Source organism: Tenrec ecaudatus, chromosome 5 (genome assembly GCF_050624435.1).
Source record: "Tenrec ecaudatus isolate mTenEca1 chromosome 5, mTenEca1.hap1, whole genome shotgun sequence".
In the NCBI taxonomy this organism is placed as follows: domain Eukaryota; kingdom Metazoa; phylum Chordata; class Mammalia; order Afrosoricida; family Tenrecidae; genus Tenrec; species Tenrec ecaudatus.
Genome location: NC_134534.1, coordinates 29,293,870 through 29,310,276, shown reverse-complemented (window position 1 = coordinate 29,310,276; position 16,407 = coordinate 29,293,870). Strand labels below are relative to the sequence as shown.

Below are 16,407 nucleotides of genomic sequence, written 5' to 3'. Positions count from 1 at the left end.
ATCCTGCAGGATCATTACATAGGAAATGTTATACTACAAGCTCCAATGAGGATGGGAACACATGTTCCCTTTTCCCTGCTGTCTGACGGCCCAGGCACAGGAAGACAGTGCAGGGCCTCCGTGTATGCCACAGTAAGCCCTCCGCAGGCCCTCAGCGGAAGTCCGTTGATTGGAAGGCAGTGGAGGGGATCAGACTGACTGGAGTGGCTTTAAGACCTCACTGTGCATTTCTGTTTTGCTCATGGACAAGTTAATGGACCTCTCTGGGCTCCATTCAAGGGAGATAAGAATGGTCTGGGGATCGGTGTGAGTTGACTTCTAGAAAGCACTAGGCTCAGTCTGAAGCATGTGCCAAGACATCAACAAATGTTAGCATGAGTGTCAGAATCGATGCGTTTGAATTGCGGCGCTGGCAAAGATCATACGGACGGCCGAAAGGACAAATGAGTGTGTCTGGGAAGAAGAGACTAGAGTGCTCCTTCGAGGCATGGGTGGCGAGACTTCCTCCCTCCTAATTTGGACATGCTATCCAGAGAGACCAGTCTCTGCAGAGACTTGGTAAAGTACCAAGGCAGCAAAAAAGAGGAAGACTTTCCGTCAGATAGGTTGATACAGTGGCTGCCGCTGCAACAGTGGGTTCAAATCTAGCAAATGGAAGATGGGGTGTTTCATTCTGTTGTACATAAAGTCAGATCTGAGTAGGAACTGACACCACGCCACCTAACAAGAACACAACCACAAACTTGATGCGTGCAACAGGAAATGTGAGGTGGTGCATTAGAGATGGACTTAAAGGCACCTCTGAGGGCCAGGGCAGAAAGGGCAAATGAATTTTGGGCCAGAATTTTTTTTTTTTAAGAAAAGAAAAGGCGAGGTTGGCAGAGACATTAACTTGACCATTATCACCCTCTACCCAATCCCACCCCCCGCCAAAAGGAGTCGGACCATGGCACCTCTGGGGACAGACAGCCTGGGGTGGCAAGTACCCAGGTCGGAATGTGGAGGCCGGCTGATTAGACTGGCCTGCAGCCTGCTGGGCTCGCAGCGATTTCCCGAGGGGGTGGGAAGATGCAAATCCCAGACGCGCCCCGGGGGAGCAGGGCGGGGCCGGCCTGGAGCCAAGTTCGCGGTGCAGGGAGGTGAGTCCAGCGCTGGGCGAGCCCCGGCAGGCAGACGGCGGCTGTGAGCAGAGGGCGCGGGCTTGGCTTCCCGCGATGGGACCTCTGTGGCTCTCGGCGGGCTGGGTCCTCTGGGCGCTGTTCCTGGGTGTCGTGGAGGGCCGCACAGGTAACCCGTCTGGGCTCTGGGTGGCAAGATGGTGGCGGTCCCGTGCGCTCCGACCCCCTAGGGGTCTGCCCTGGTGGGGGACCTGGGAACTCGCGGGTCCTGGAAAGAAGCACCGAGTGTGTGAGGGAGGGTGCTTAGAATCCATCAGTATCGCTGTTTGGATGATTAAACTTTTCCTTCCGACGGTCTCAGCTGAAAAACAAACACACTGCCATCGAGTCAGTGCTGACTCTTACCCTACGGAGCAGGGGAGGGCTGCCCCCCACCCCGTGAGTTCACCGTTGAGGGGCATAGAAAACCCCGTCTTTTTCCTACTGAGCTCCTGGTGGTTTTGAACTGCTGACCTCTAGGATGTGGGCAGAACTACAACCTTGAGGGCAGATGAAAGAAGAGTTAAATTTGGTGAGAGTGTACAGGCTGAGGTCTCCTAGCCCTCCCTCGTGTGGGGCTGCGTACCCACTAAATGGAAGGCAGGAGGACAGGAATGGGGCTTTGTAGTTGGGTGTCCGTCATTTTCAGAGGCAGCTGCCTTATCTTCAAAGTAATGCCCAGGAGAGTGCTGGGAAGAGACTGATAAGAAATTGGAGTTGTCTCTGGAGATAGCGGAGGAGGATGAACCTGAGATGGTTGAGGAACAGCACAGTCTGGCGATAGGATCCTGCTCTGTGGTCTCAGGAGTTTCCTACGCTTGGCCGTGGGCTGCTGGGAGTTACCAGTGCGGGGCGCTCTGGGCCAAGACAGACTCCACGTACTGGGGGAAGCCTTGGGGCTGACAGGTGGTCTTCTTTTGGTTGGAGACATTCTGCCATTATAGGCGGAAGTCCACACGAAATGCTTTTTCAGTTAGGACTGAATTACAGTCATACTTGCTTTCGTTCCCCCCCATACATCGATGTATAGCCATTTAAGAATTTACATGCTTTTTTTCCCTTTGCATGCCCCACCTACTCTGCAAATTGGTAAAAGACTAAGAATTATCAGCTCTGTAAAATAAACTTTTTTAGCCAGCGTATACCTTTCAGTTGTTTTCAAACATCACTTGCAGTTTTCCAAAGACATCAGCAGCATCTCGCCCTCAGTCCAGAACCCCTTGGTCCCGTTTAATGAATTTCCCTCCTGGCAAGTTGCAACAGGGGCTCCCTTTTTTCCAGAAGCCAAGAGGCTGCAGCATTTGGGCAAAATGTCCCTTTGGAATCTGCCACTCAGCACTGCCTAGGTTCAACTCGCTCGTTTTCACATTCCCAGTAGTGTAGTTTGTTGAGTGAATTGGTAAACTTTCAATTAAGAACTCCCAATCTTCAATAAACTAGAAAAATGCTAGACAGCATCTTTCCAAAAGTCCCCTTAGCCCCTTAGGAAACATTTTCTTTTTAAAACACAACAGTCCTCTTTGTACCTGGACTGGTCTTTCAGCCTACCTAGCACTCCATTTCCTATAAGCTTTCATAATGACCATTTTGATCCACGAAGCCATCAGGGCTGTTAGGTGGGTTGGTAAACATTGCTGTGGAATGGCAGTCAGTCGGCCCTTGTATGAAATTAAGAGTTAAAAACAAAACATTTTGCAATATGGTATCAGACCTAAGTCCTGCTCCGTAGTGCCCAAGACAGAGTTCTGAAAATAGAAGAATGAGAATTAATGAACCATATAACCTAGTCCTATGCACTGCAGTCAGTGGCTAACAGGAGGGCCAATCAATGAAACTTTCAACCTGGCCATCTTCATAATGATATTCCTCACAAAATATTTCTATCTATGGTATAAAGTGTGATGCTTGAACTTAATGATTTTTACCCCTCCTGTGCTTTCATATGTTTCAGATGCCTTTAAAATCATCCCCAAAGTTACAGAAATAATACCTAAATATGGCAGCATCAATGGAGCAACGAGGTTGACTATCAAAGGAGACGGTATGGTTGCTGTGTATTTTTCAAGCTATTTCACATTTAGAGTATTATGGTTTAAAGTGTTCTATCTCTCTCTTGCACATATGCACACACACACACACACACACACACACAGAGGAGTTGTTTCTCCACTTCGCTAGAGTTGTAAAACTCTATCTCCTTTGATAGCTAAAGAAATTCCTGAGGGCCTCTATCAACCTGATCATCCGAATTCTTATTATAATTACTTAACGCCAACATCTGAATTTCAGTTTGTGAAAGGAACATCTTTAACTTAACTCCACATATGCTTGCTTTATTCCTCATAAGTCTAATCAAATTTAACTTATTTTTATAGCAGATAAATATTTTATAATTTGGGGAGTAGGATGTTAGTAACAAGGAAAACAGGTTAATGAAAGGGGAAAAATTCTGTAGTTCTTACCCTGCCACCCAGTATTTTATGCATCTTTATTTTTCCCTTGCCTGTTTGTCAGACATAGTCATGGAAGGCAGTAGTAAATATGTTTAATGAGCCGCTATTCCTAGGATTTGACTTGAACCCAGTCTTGGGTTCAAGTACATAGACTCAAGACATCCCTTACTTAGAAAAGGCGTAAAACCGTTCTAGCCTTGAGGCATTGTAGAAGGGCAACCTTGCTAACCTAGTTACATTTTCTCTATTGTGGACTTTTGAAGCAATTAGGTTTAAGAGTATGTATTTCTTGATTGTAAAACACAAAAAGCCATGGTGAATTTCTGATTTTACCAAATTTTGGGGTGCTTGATGTTTGGGCCAGGTCGGGACCAAGGCAGCCCCTTTTACCAGCTTCTTGAGAAGACAAATAACCTGGCTGAATTTCAAAACACCTGAACTTCAAAGCACCTGCCTTCAACGTTTCACAGAGCTTACCTCCTCCCCTCACAGAACACAGCCCCACTCTCCCTAGTATTGTTTCCTAAGAACAACATGACCTCCCTGGATAGAACACAGCCCTCCTCTCCCTAGCATTGTTTCCTGGGAACAACATGTCACCTAACAAAACATCACCTGGCCTGAAACTTGCAACGGCAGCACCAAAAACCTCCCTTCCCCTTACAGGCTCACATGCCTTTAAGCTCATACCCTATGTAAGTCCCATTGCCTGACTGCCAGGTGCGACTTCCCTGACCTAACTCATTAGGTCTTGAAACCCACCTGGGGGCTCAAGATGCCCCTATCCCTTTCCCTGCTCTCCCTTCCCGCAGGGAGTTTTTTTCTCCCTAATTCAATAAAATCTTTCTCAACTTCACATTCCTGGCTAAATTCTATCTCTGTTCTGTGCCTCCATCTCCAACCTTTCACTTGAGGCAGAGAATTATGGAATAGCCATAAGAACCACAGAGCCCTACCTGTTCACCTTGGTTTGTCTTCTTCTGGTGTAGCGGTTTCAATTTGGGCTTCGATCTGCAAGATCAGCAGTTCAAAGCCCCCAGCTGCTTTGAGGGAGAAAGAAGAGGCTTTCTCATCCATTAAAAAGTTATAGTCTTGGGAACTTGTAGGGGAAGTTCTTCGACTCAGAATTAACTCCATGGCAGAGAGCTTTCCTCCATTTTCATATTTACTTAGAAATGAGTTTTCTGAGATAGTACTCATCAGGTTTGCTGCTAACATTTTGGTGTAGCCAAATTATTTTTGACTGCTTCTAAACATGATAGTTGGTATTAAAGACGAAGAACATTTTTTAATTAAATCATTTCATTAGGGGCTCATACAATTCTTATCACAATCCATCCATCCATCCATGTGTGAAGCACATTGGTACATTTATTGCCCTCATCACTCTCAAAACATTTGCTTTCTACTTGAGACCCTGATATAAGCTCCTCATTTTCCCCTTCCCTCCCCGCTTACTCTTCCCTCATGAATCCTTGATAATTTATAAATTATTATTGTTTTGTCATATCTTACACTGTCCAACGTCTCCCTTCACCCACTTTTCTGTTGTCCACCCCCCAGGGAGGAGGTTATATATAGATCCTTGGAATCTGTTCCCACTTCCTCCCCCACCTTCCCTCCACCCTTCAGGTATCACCAGTCTCACCACTGGTCCTGAAGGGATCATCTGTCCTGGAATCCCTGAGTTATCCCTGAGTTTCCAGTTCCTATCTGTACCAGTGTACATCCTCTGGTCTAGCTGGATTTGTAAGGTAGAATTGGGATCATTATAGCGGGGGGGAGGAAGCATTTAAGAACTAGAGGAAAGTCATATGTTTCATTGTTGCTACCCTCCAGCCCCATCTTCACAGCCTACTGAGCTTCTGCAGTGCCCACCCCACACCGCCCGGTCCTTCGCCAAGCACCGCCCTTGGAGGCATGGGAGCCAGTCAGCTGGACTAACACTTTTTACCCCCTCCATAACCTGCTGCTCCTACTGCCCCTGCTGCTGCCCTCCCAGCTCCCAGCCAAGCCCCCATTGGTCCCCACCACTGTGGCTGCCCCTGCCCACCCACCCCCTACTGAGAAGGACGCTGGACTGGGGAGGGGGCTACTGCTACTGAGGCTGTGGGCCTGGACCCTTGCTCAGCCATGAGAATAAGCCACTCCTGCTCTCCCCCCAAAAAACAAACAAACAAAAAATACAAAAGCATTTTTACTATATTACCTGATGTAAAAGACTGTCATTTTAAAGCCAAAGGTTTATGATGCCCAAACAGTGTTCTGAGCAATGACAAAATCACAGAAATAATTACATCTAAGAGGACTGCTTTGAAGAGCAGCACTATCATTTTGAAAGTAAGTGCTGGGGTGTTTGGTTATATAATCTTCATACCTTGGATTTCTCAATTTCTTCCCTTGGTATTTATTTAATGGGAGGATTACCAGTATATTTCAGCTCTCCTAGCTATTTCCCTGTCACAGTGTCTAGTGTATGTGGAAATTCAGTGAATCTCTGTTCAATGAAGTGTTGAATTATACCATCAATTTAATGTCAACATTACAAGAAAGCACAAAGACTTTGGTCCTATCTCTTAGGTATATTCTAAGGACTGAAAAAAGATGGTTTCTGTAAGATTTTCACTATATTGGTATATATGTATGCATCTATATATATAAAGCTCCATATATTAGAGATATCTTATTTATGTAATTAGCTTTATGCATTCTAGTATCGGTTTGCTTTCATTTCACAATCCTTATGAGTTTTCTTACATTACCCTGCATTTCTCCTATGCAACGTTGTGAACAACACAGCTTTTAGGGCGATGTCGACAGTCTCAATCTTGCTTTCTAATGGGAGGAACTGCAATACCCCACATTGTACAGGACAACTATGGTCTCTACCAACACTGACATTTCCCACAATAACAGAACAGGTGTTATGTTTGGATTGCTTCTTTCCGGAGACTTGGGTTTGCGTGCCTGGCAATTCTTGTCTCCATTTTTTTCTGCAATAGAAAAAAATAAGTTACATCAACATGTCAGGAATTTCCATCTGAAGTTTCAGCTTGTTCTGTGTCCAGGGTACACCCAACGCTTCCTCTAATCATTTTGCTTTGGAGTACAGCCATTGTATCTTCTTTATAATCAATTACCTGCTAACAGTTATTTTTAAAATAAAGGTACCTTTTGCACTTAATTCCTTTGTATACTTTTTTCCTTTGCATACTTTCTAGCCACTTAGATTTAGTTTAAAAATTAGAATCGTGTCTGTACTTGCTGAGTTTTTCTTTAAATTCTTTTTTTATTGAGTTTATTTTTTAAAGCAAAATTTACACTGAAACTATTTATGAATCCTGTTGATTTGGTTTATTTTTTCCATGTATTTTACTCCTAGGACATTTTCCAATATATAACTTAAAATACATGCAAATTGGTATTCTATAGGTATAGTTAAGTAGATATATAATCTATAATGCCTTCAGCATTATAACAACGCCGGAACGAAAAACAGCATTAAATTTTGTTTGTGTGTTGTTGAGTATTGTTTTAGCTGTCTTAGGAAACCTAAAGAGCAGACCCATGTGACTGTATCATTGATGAGACAAGTTGCTACTAAGAAGGAAAAAACCAACATACATCACATCCTGAGCCACACCACAAGTAAAACTTTCCATTCTTTAGTTTTTCGCCAGCACAAAGATGTTTGTTCCAAACTCAATGTGAACACTAAAGATAAGCAGCAGTTGGCAAAAGGAAAAGGGGAGTTGACAAGTAGCTAGCTTTTCTGTTTCCATGTGTTCTCTTGCCATTCTGCTGTAGCAGTAACTCTTGTTTCTGCATACATGTGTTTGTCCTTGTATGTAGGGTCACCATAAGTCACAACTAACTTGAGAGTACCTAACAACAACAAAACTATTAAATTGAGCCCGAGTTCTGCTTGAGATTTAGACATAGAGGAAGAAAAACAAAACCCGAATTCACAGCAAATCGAGTCTATGTCAACTCATAGTGACCCTGTAGGACAGGGCAGAACTTCCTGTGAATTTCAGAGACTGTAACTCTTTATGGGAGTAGAAAGCCCCGTCTTTTTCCCACAGATTGGCTGGTGGTTTCAAACTGTCTACCCTGTGGTCAGCAGTCCAATACATAACCACTCTGCCATAAGGGGTCCTAGAGGAAGAAAATAGTTTATTAAAACTGCTACCTTTTGTTGATGATTTTTATTACTGTGTCTACAAACAAAAGATCAGATAGGGAGGTAGGAAGATAAGGTCAGGAAGAAGTTTCAATGGGTAACGAGTTAGTACCTGGGTTTGAGTCCCAGGCCCCCAGTTCTGCGGTATTTTAAAAGACAATTATTCTAAGTCATTTTCATTATCTATAAAAATGAGATACTAATACTTGCCTAAATCTCAGGAATGTGATGACTAATAATTAAAGGAGATAACTGTTGAGCTCTCAATATCTCAGCCAGGCAACATCGTAAGCACTGTACCTACATTCTCTTCATAACACGAATTCAGCAGGTCATTGTGATCATTTTCCAGAGGAGTGAGGCTGAGATTTTCTCTTGCCTGAGGTTTATAGCAAGGATTCTAACAACTGCTGGAGGATCCTAACCCAGGAGGTCAGGATTCAAAGCCTGAGCCTTTCCCCTTAAAGGTCATTGCCAAGCAACAAGCAACTGTGTCCCAGCTGCTGGATGAGCACAGACATATTGCCTGTATTAAATTCGTTCAGTTCTCCAGTCATCCTTCTTCATGGTGAATAAGGAACCTCTGTGGGATGAAATGCAAATATTCTGTAAGTTAAAAAAAGTTAAAAGCAGTTAAACCACAGACACTTGGCAACCCAAGTTCAGCTATTTAAACTGTTAAAGATTATTTCAGGCTAGTACATCGTGTCGTGGTGATGGCTTTGTTGAGTATTCTTGAAAAGTACTGATAACTTAAGGGCAATCCCAAACTTTATTTTTTCCTGACTAATAATGTAAGTGCATAGGATTTAAAGAATTGAATCCATATCTCCAGGGTTATAATTGTTTTCCTGTTTAATAATGTGAAGTTTCTTATTTTGTTGTGGTAAATATGATCTATAGGTGATTATGTAATGAAAGTGAAGTAAATGCCATACTTTTCTACATTAATGACCTGATGGATCTCTTTTAGTGTAAAGACTTTTCATTATGAATCCAAAAATATTCTTAGTCATCAATTTGGCTGTAGTAATGTTTTAACACCTGTGATATTTTAGAGAAAAATTATATTTAAGAAATCATATATTCTAAAAACACAAACATTAGGATTTTCACACTTTGAAGTAACCCAGGTAATTTATTTTTTCTTAAACATTCTCTATTTAGTCTTAAAAAACAATACCATAAAAACATAAAATCAATTCTGCATAGCGTAACAGTATTAAAGAACTTTTTCATTATTTTATTAGAACATTTAATTGTAAAGTTTCACAAACAGAAAATATCCACCTAATCTAATTCATAGACTACTTACTAGGTTTACTTCAAGACTTAATATTGTTTCTACAATATAAAATACTGTAGATGTAATTTAAAAATAAAAATTGCTTGTGTACATTTAATTACTCCCAAATCTCAGCTTTGATTTTTATGTATTTAGAATAAAATTTAAATAATCATCTTTTCTGTCTTATGTCATCCATTTCTTTCTTCCTATTGATTCACACCTGTCCACATGCAAACACACTGTTCTTTCTTCCGCATGAAAAAGAGGAAGCAAAGTCATCAGCTGCCTCACCTCTCTCCAGCTCTCAGCTCATGTCTCTTCTCTTGTCACTCAGACCCCTGAAGCAGAGTTGTCAGTGTTTGTTCCTCCTTATCAGCCTCTGACCTGTCTCTGAAGCCAGCTCAAACAGCGCTTGGTCCTATCACTTACTGACACGCCATCTCTGCTCCCCTCCCAATTTATTCTCAGAATAGCAGCAACCGATCTTCCAAATGCAAGTCACAAAATGCCATAGGCTTTGTTGCAGAGCCTCCAATGGTTCCCCACTCATAAATAAATAAATAACTGAATGAATGAATAAATTAATTAATAGAAACTGCTCCCTTTCCAGTCTCTCTTTCCACCACTTCTCCCCGCTCATACATCTCCAACAACATGTGCTCTTGTTTGCATCCGGAAATATGTTCATGCCGCAGGGCCTTGGTACACTCTGCCCCTTGGATCTGAAATGCGCTTTCTGTAGACATTCTCATGCTTTGCTGCGTGCAAAGCTCCCGTGACTGTCTGTGTCAGGTGTCTTCTGCATCTGTGGCCCGCTCACATCTTGGCATCATCTCTGCTTGCAGTCATCAATGCTGCAACGAGTTGATGGTCTCCGCTCATTTTCCACTGGTGGCGTCCAGCAGACAGAGCTGTGAGCACTACGTTGTGAGGCTTTCCAAAGAGGATTATAACTAGAGGGAGACATGGGAGCGGACTGGCCGCTCACTGCAGTACTGGTGTTGTCAGGTGCCACGGAGTCAATCCTGACTCTTAGTGACCCTGTAGGACAGAGTCGAACTGTCCCATAGGGTGTCCTACGGCTTGAAACCACCAGGTGCTCCGGAGGACAAAGATGAAGCTTTCCACTTCCACAGTTACAATCTCAGTAAACCACAAAGGCAGTTTTACCCTGTCTTATAGGGCCACTAAGATTTATTTATTTATGGTCATTTTATTGGGGGCTCTTGCAACTCTTACAACAATCCATATATCAAGGTCACTAAGATTTAGAATTGACTTCGTGGTCGTGAGAAATCTTTATGGAAGCAGATCATTCGGTCGTTTCTCCCTCAGAACAGCTGGTGAGTTTGAACCATGAGCCTTTCAGTCAGCAGCAGAGGGCTGAGCCTAGTACCACCGGGCTCCTAGCTTCAGCGCTACGCACCTATATTTATTGAATGATTCAATACTGAACGACCGCCGTTGCATTTCTCACGATAGGAGTTCACGAATAATAAAGTTTTCTTGTTTTTCCAGGTTTTGCCCAAGCAAACCAATTTAATTATGGAGTTGATAATGCCGAGCTGGGAAACACTGTGCAGTTAGTTTCTTCTTTCCAATCAATCCCGTGTGATGTAGAAAAAGATGCAAGTCATTCAACCCATATTACATGTTATACCAGGTATGTTTTTAAATCTTTTTTTCAATAGTTCAAATATATTTAAAAGACTTGTGAAATCATTACCACAATCAATTTTAGAATGTTTTCTTCATTCTTGTACCCTTTATTATTAGTATTTACCTGTTATTATTACCTCCTCATTTCTTCCCAGCTTCTCCTTCCATAACCCTCCCAAAACCAAACTCACTGCCATTGAGTCAATGCTGATTCATAGTGACATACCTATATGTCTGCCTACCTATATACCTATATGTCTATAGGGTAGAAGTGCTCCTGCAAGTTTCTGTAACACTCTAAGGGAGGAGAAAGCCCTATCTTTCTCCTGCAAGAGCAGCTGGTGGTTTCAAACTGCTGACCTTGTAGTTAACAGCCCCGCACATAACCACTACATAACCAGAGCTCTTTGTCATATCCCCAACGATCTGTTAACCTGTTTTCTGGCTTTACACATGATCTATCCTGGATTTCATGGAAAAGGAAGTCATACAAAAAATCCCAACAAGGATAGTAAAATAAAATACAGAGAAACCTCAATTAAAAAAACTGAATAAAAATGAACAAATTAAAAACAAATGACAATGTGGTCATTTGAACTTAACTACATTGGCATTAATCCACTTTCCAATGCAGTCTATCTGAAAGCACGGCTGTTCACACCGCTTGCTAATGGTGTGCGGGAGTTCAATGGAGGCTCAGTCCATGTGGGGATCTGCAAATGGACTTTGGACTTGCACCGTCATCCATAGCCTTCTGCAACCAGGTCTTCAGATTTCAGCTTGAATCCAATCCCTTCCCCGATCTTGGATATTATTATTTACAGTCCTCTTATCACACAGGCTGGTGTGCTCTTTCTATGTGGCCGTAGCTGACTCCTCACTTAGATGGCTGCTTGTTCTAAAACAAACGTCCATAAGACCCCAGATGCTAGTCTTGCTGGCAGCTGAGAACCTATTGATTTCTTCACCACACTTTGCTATAGCACCCAGATCTCCAAAGATCCCTTCATGAGTGCAAATATTGAGTAGGGCCATGTCACAAGAACCAATTGTTGGACTTGGAGTCTTCAGTGGCATACAAGTTCATCTCAAGCAAGGGTGGGGTGGGGGGGAGACTAATTCTTTTTAGATTAGGCCTTACAATTAAGTATGAACTCAAATTCCATTCATATATCCATGGCGTGTATGTCCCTGGTCCAGGTGAGAGACATCATCATCTTTTCATTGGGAACATTAGAGTAAATCTCCATAGAGCATAAGGTAATTCTAATGGTAGTGTTATTAGCCCGTGGTAAAATACTGTTGAGAAAATGAAAGTATAATTATATAGGACAGAGTTTTAGACTAACATAAATGGATTGTACAGATTATAAACTTAAGTGACTGACTACTATTTACACAAACAATGAGGGTTGGAAATATAGGACAAAACTTTCAATTGTGGTCATTCACTAGAGCAGAACTGTGCCTGCTGGACTAAGACATATCATAAAGAAGCAAATAGAGTATGAAAATAGGAAATATGTGGTAGTCCTAAATTGCCAGTTATTGAGCAAAAATCATTTCATACCATCATTTTTATTGTATCATCATGACGGTATGTCCCTAAGTACGATGATACTATTATGAGTAAGGAGCTGATTTCTGATCCCATAAAGATTTACGGTCTCAAAATCCACAGTCTTGAAATCCCACAGACACGGTTCTACTCACTTCTACAGGATCTCTGTGAGTCATAATTGATTAGATGGACGTGAGTTTGCTTTTGGTTGGATTTATGAGTAATGTTTTCCTGATGAGCCTTTTTAAAAAATTCATGTTTGAAATATTTTAGACCTTTATTTAATTATGGTGTTATTCCATTCTATCTCAGGATAGAAACATATTTGATATCCTTTCCCACCTATTTTTTATCATCACCAAGGTCTTTTGGAAGATAAATAGCCACTATTAAATTGTGATGATGTGCCTGAAAACACCAAAATTACGCTTTCTTGACTAGTTTAATTAATTTTGTGTAATATCTTGACATGGTCATTAAGATTAAAGATGGTCATTTTGTGTTGTGACATTTCAAGTTCCTTTCTATCAGCCCAAATTGATGGATGTTATTAGCAAGTTAGAAGATTCAAAAATATCTAAATAATTTTTTAATTGTAACTTTAGATATTTCCCTTAGAAATAGAGAGAACATGTTTCCTCTCTGTTGGGCTTGCTGGCTTATTTTCCAGCAACAACAGCTTCCCTTTGGGATATTTGATAAGCCAATGTCTTAAATACACAAAGTGTAAAACAGTTGGATTGAATGTGGTGGCATTTGGTTTCTAATAAGTAACTATGCACATAGTGACAATAGGCCTGAGGTTCATGATAAGTTTCACCGTCCATAGTTCAGGTGAAGAACTTTAACTTTGTATAGTCTATAATGGACTCTAACCATAGGCCAAATGGAATTTAGTGCACTTTTTGAAATGCCATGTACTTTTGGAGAGTTGTGTACAGAAGGTCAAAGGCCTAAGCCTGACTCGGACAGATAAAACTTGGCAGCAGAATCCCCCTATGATTCACGCTGGACCTGATCTTTTTTTCTTTTTTAAAAAAATTATGTATTTTGGAGTTGTATTGTTTGGTTTGGTTTTTGATTGTACATGTTAGGGGCTACCTCAGAAGTGTCATGTCATTGGGGGTCACCCCCTTGAAGTTGCAGTATATGTTTTTTTTCATGTTTTGGTGGATGAAAATCAGGACTGATGAACCCATAGAGTCAGCAAATGGAGTAAGGGTTTTGGTGGGAAGGGGGCACAGATATGGGGGCGAGGGAAGGGGTGATGACCTCAAGGGGGGAAAATAGAAAAAGACTATTTGGAAACTAATGGTGGTAGCAAATGTACCATTCTGCTGGGTGTGATTGAACTATGGAATGATTTTATCTATGTATTAATCCATGTAATCTAGGGCAGCATTTTTCACTAATGCTGGTTTGTGTGTAATCAAGTTGATTCCAACCGATAGCAACCCTACAGGCAGAGTAGACTGCTCCACAGGGTTCCCAAGGTTGTGCTCTTTATGGAATCAGATTGCTATGTCTTTTCTCTGATGGTGCGGCTAGTGGGCTTGAACTTCCAACCTTTTGGTTAACTGCTGAGGACCTAGCGATTGTATGGGTAGGGCTTCTTTTTCCACATTAATATTGCACCTTTAATAAAAGAGAGATGACGTTTCTCATATGTTCTCTTTGTGTACCTTCCAGAGCAATGCCAGAAGATTCCTATACTGTTAAAGTCAGTGTGGATGGCATTCCTATTACAGAAAATAATACCTGCCGAGGTCACATCAACAGCTGGGCCTGTACCTTCAATGTATGTAGGCGTCAATTCTTTAATGTATATATACAGTAAACCCAGGGCCTCAACGCTAACCCGGTCTAGAAGGAGCATCGAGATGCTATGCAGCCGAGTTTCAAATCAATTTTCCCCATAAGATGTAACTGAAAATGCATTAATCTGTTCTCGACCACCAAGTTTTTAGCCTAACCTTGCCTTTTTAGATAAAACATTACACAGAAATTTCCAAATAAATAAGTTCGGTGTTAAATAATATAATTTAAATAAGAAATATATTTTAAAAGTTTTTAACAACTACGGTATGGCCCATACCTTGAGACTGATGAGGATCTGGATCTGCAGACACGGAGGTGGAGAGGAGGGATGGCGAGAGAGTCATTGTTTGGAAGGGGAGTCCCCTTCCCTCAAATCGACTGGTAGCTGCTTTTCAGGAGGGTTTTCCCCGTTCTTTACCTTTTGTCCCTAGGACCAGCCTGGGCTTTCTATTACAAAAACCAAACAAACTGCCTAATGTGGTCTGCTGTTGGAGTTTCCTTAACTGTTTTCTAAAAGGGTTTACTAAATTATTATCAACAATATCGATAACACGGTTAGCCAGTTCCTTATCAGGATGATTCTTTTCAAAAAACTCTTTCTTATCTAAAACCAGTACAGGTTGCTTATCTAAAACCAGTACAGAAGGACACAAACACTAAGTATAGCAAAACGCTTGGAACTCAGCTGCAAAAGGTTTAAATAATGCGTGCCAACTGAAACACAAACTGCTTTTGTTTACAAAAATCACGTGCGTCAGGTCGGATTCTGATGTTTTGTTTGAGCTCCGATGCAAAATTTTCTCGACATTTTGAGTTGAAATCTGGTTATGCCGAGTACTGATGTGGTCCAGGACTGGGGTGCTACTGAAATTGACCTTGTGCATTGTTTCTCAGAAAACTGGATTTTTCTTTGATTTTTAGGACGGTATCTCTTCTCGTTGTTGTCATATGCCCTTGAGTTTGCTCTGACTGATAGCAACACTTTGTACAAAGAATGTAACATCCAGCCCTGCGCCATCTTTATGGTTGTTATTATTATTACTGTTATTATTATTTTTTAGCCATTTTAGTTACTTTCGATGCAGCCATTTCGTCAATCTGTTTCATCGAATATCTTCCTCTTTTCTGCTGACCCTCGGCTTTGCCAAGCCTGGGGTCCTTTTCTAAGAACTGGTCTCTCCTGATGACATGTCCAAAGTATGTGAGATGTCCAAAGTTCTGGCAAGACTTCTTCCAAGACAGATTTCTCTGTTGTTCTGGTCAGCCGTGATACTTTTAGGATTCTTAGTCAACACCATAGTGTAAGTGCATCAGTTCTTCTCTGGAATTCCAGCTGTCACGTGCATCTGAGGCAATGATGCTATCATGTCTCGAGTCCTATTTTTACCAATTCCACAGGAAGTACTAAAAGTATATTGGAATATAGCTAAAAATAATTATACACCATTTTAATTATCTTCCATTGTAATAAAATCTATTTTATCATTGCCACTTTGGCTCTCCTTTTCTTTTTTTTTTAAATTTTTTTTATTTTAACAATTTATTGAGGCTGATACAATTCTTTTCACAGTTCATACATATACATACATCAATTGTATAAAGCACATCTGTACAGTCTTTGCCCTAATCATTTTTTTCTCTTTTCTTCTTTTACATTTTATTAGGGACTCAAACAACTCTTACCACAATCCATACATATACATACATCAATTGTATAAAGCACATCCATACATTCCCTGCCCCAATCATTCTCAAGGCATTTGCTCTCCACTTAAGCCCCTTGCATCAGGTCCTCTTTCCCCCCCCCCCTCCCTCCCCATTCCCCCCTCCCTCATATGCCCTTGGTAATTTATACCTCGTTATTTTGTCATATCTTGCCCTATCCGGAGTCTCCCTTCCCCCCTTCTCTGCTGTCCCTCTCCCAGGGAAGAGGTCACATGTGGATCCTTGTAATCAGTTCCCCCTTTCCAACCCACTCACCCTCCACTCTCCCAGCATCGGCCCTCACACCCTTGGTCCTGAAGGTATCATCCACCCTGGATTCCCTGTGCCTCCAGCCCTCATATGCACCAGTGTACAGCCTCTGTCCTATCCAGCCCTGCAAGGTAGAATTCGGATCATGGTAGTTGCGGGGAGGAAGCATCCAGGATCTGGGGGAAAGCTGTGTTCTTCATCGATACTACCTCACACCCTAATTAACCCATCTCCTCTCCTAAACCCCTCTATGAGGGGATCTCCATTGGCCGACACTTGGGCCTTGGGTCTCCACTCTGCACTTCCCCCTTCAT

The 16,407-nt window shown here is 41.8% G+C and overlaps 1 protein-coding gene across 1 annotated transcript in view; it reads left to right on the top strand.

The window, feature by feature from the left end:
* Positions 1–1,214: 1,214 nt before the first annotated feature.
* PKHD1L1 (PKHD1 like 1) overlaps positions 1,215–16,407 on the top strand; it is a 182,927-nt gene continuing 167,734 nt past the window's right edge. Inside the window, exons 1-4 of the mRNA XM_075550546.1 lie at positions 1,215–1,287; positions 3,109–3,198; positions 10,600–10,744; positions 13,991–14,099. Coding sequence (XP_075406661.1) covers positions 1,215–1,287; positions 3,109–3,198; positions 10,600–10,744; positions 13,991–14,099 — 417 coding nt within the window. The remainder of the gene's footprint in view (positions 1,288–3,108; positions 3,199–10,599; positions 10,745–13,990; positions 14,100–16,407) is intronic.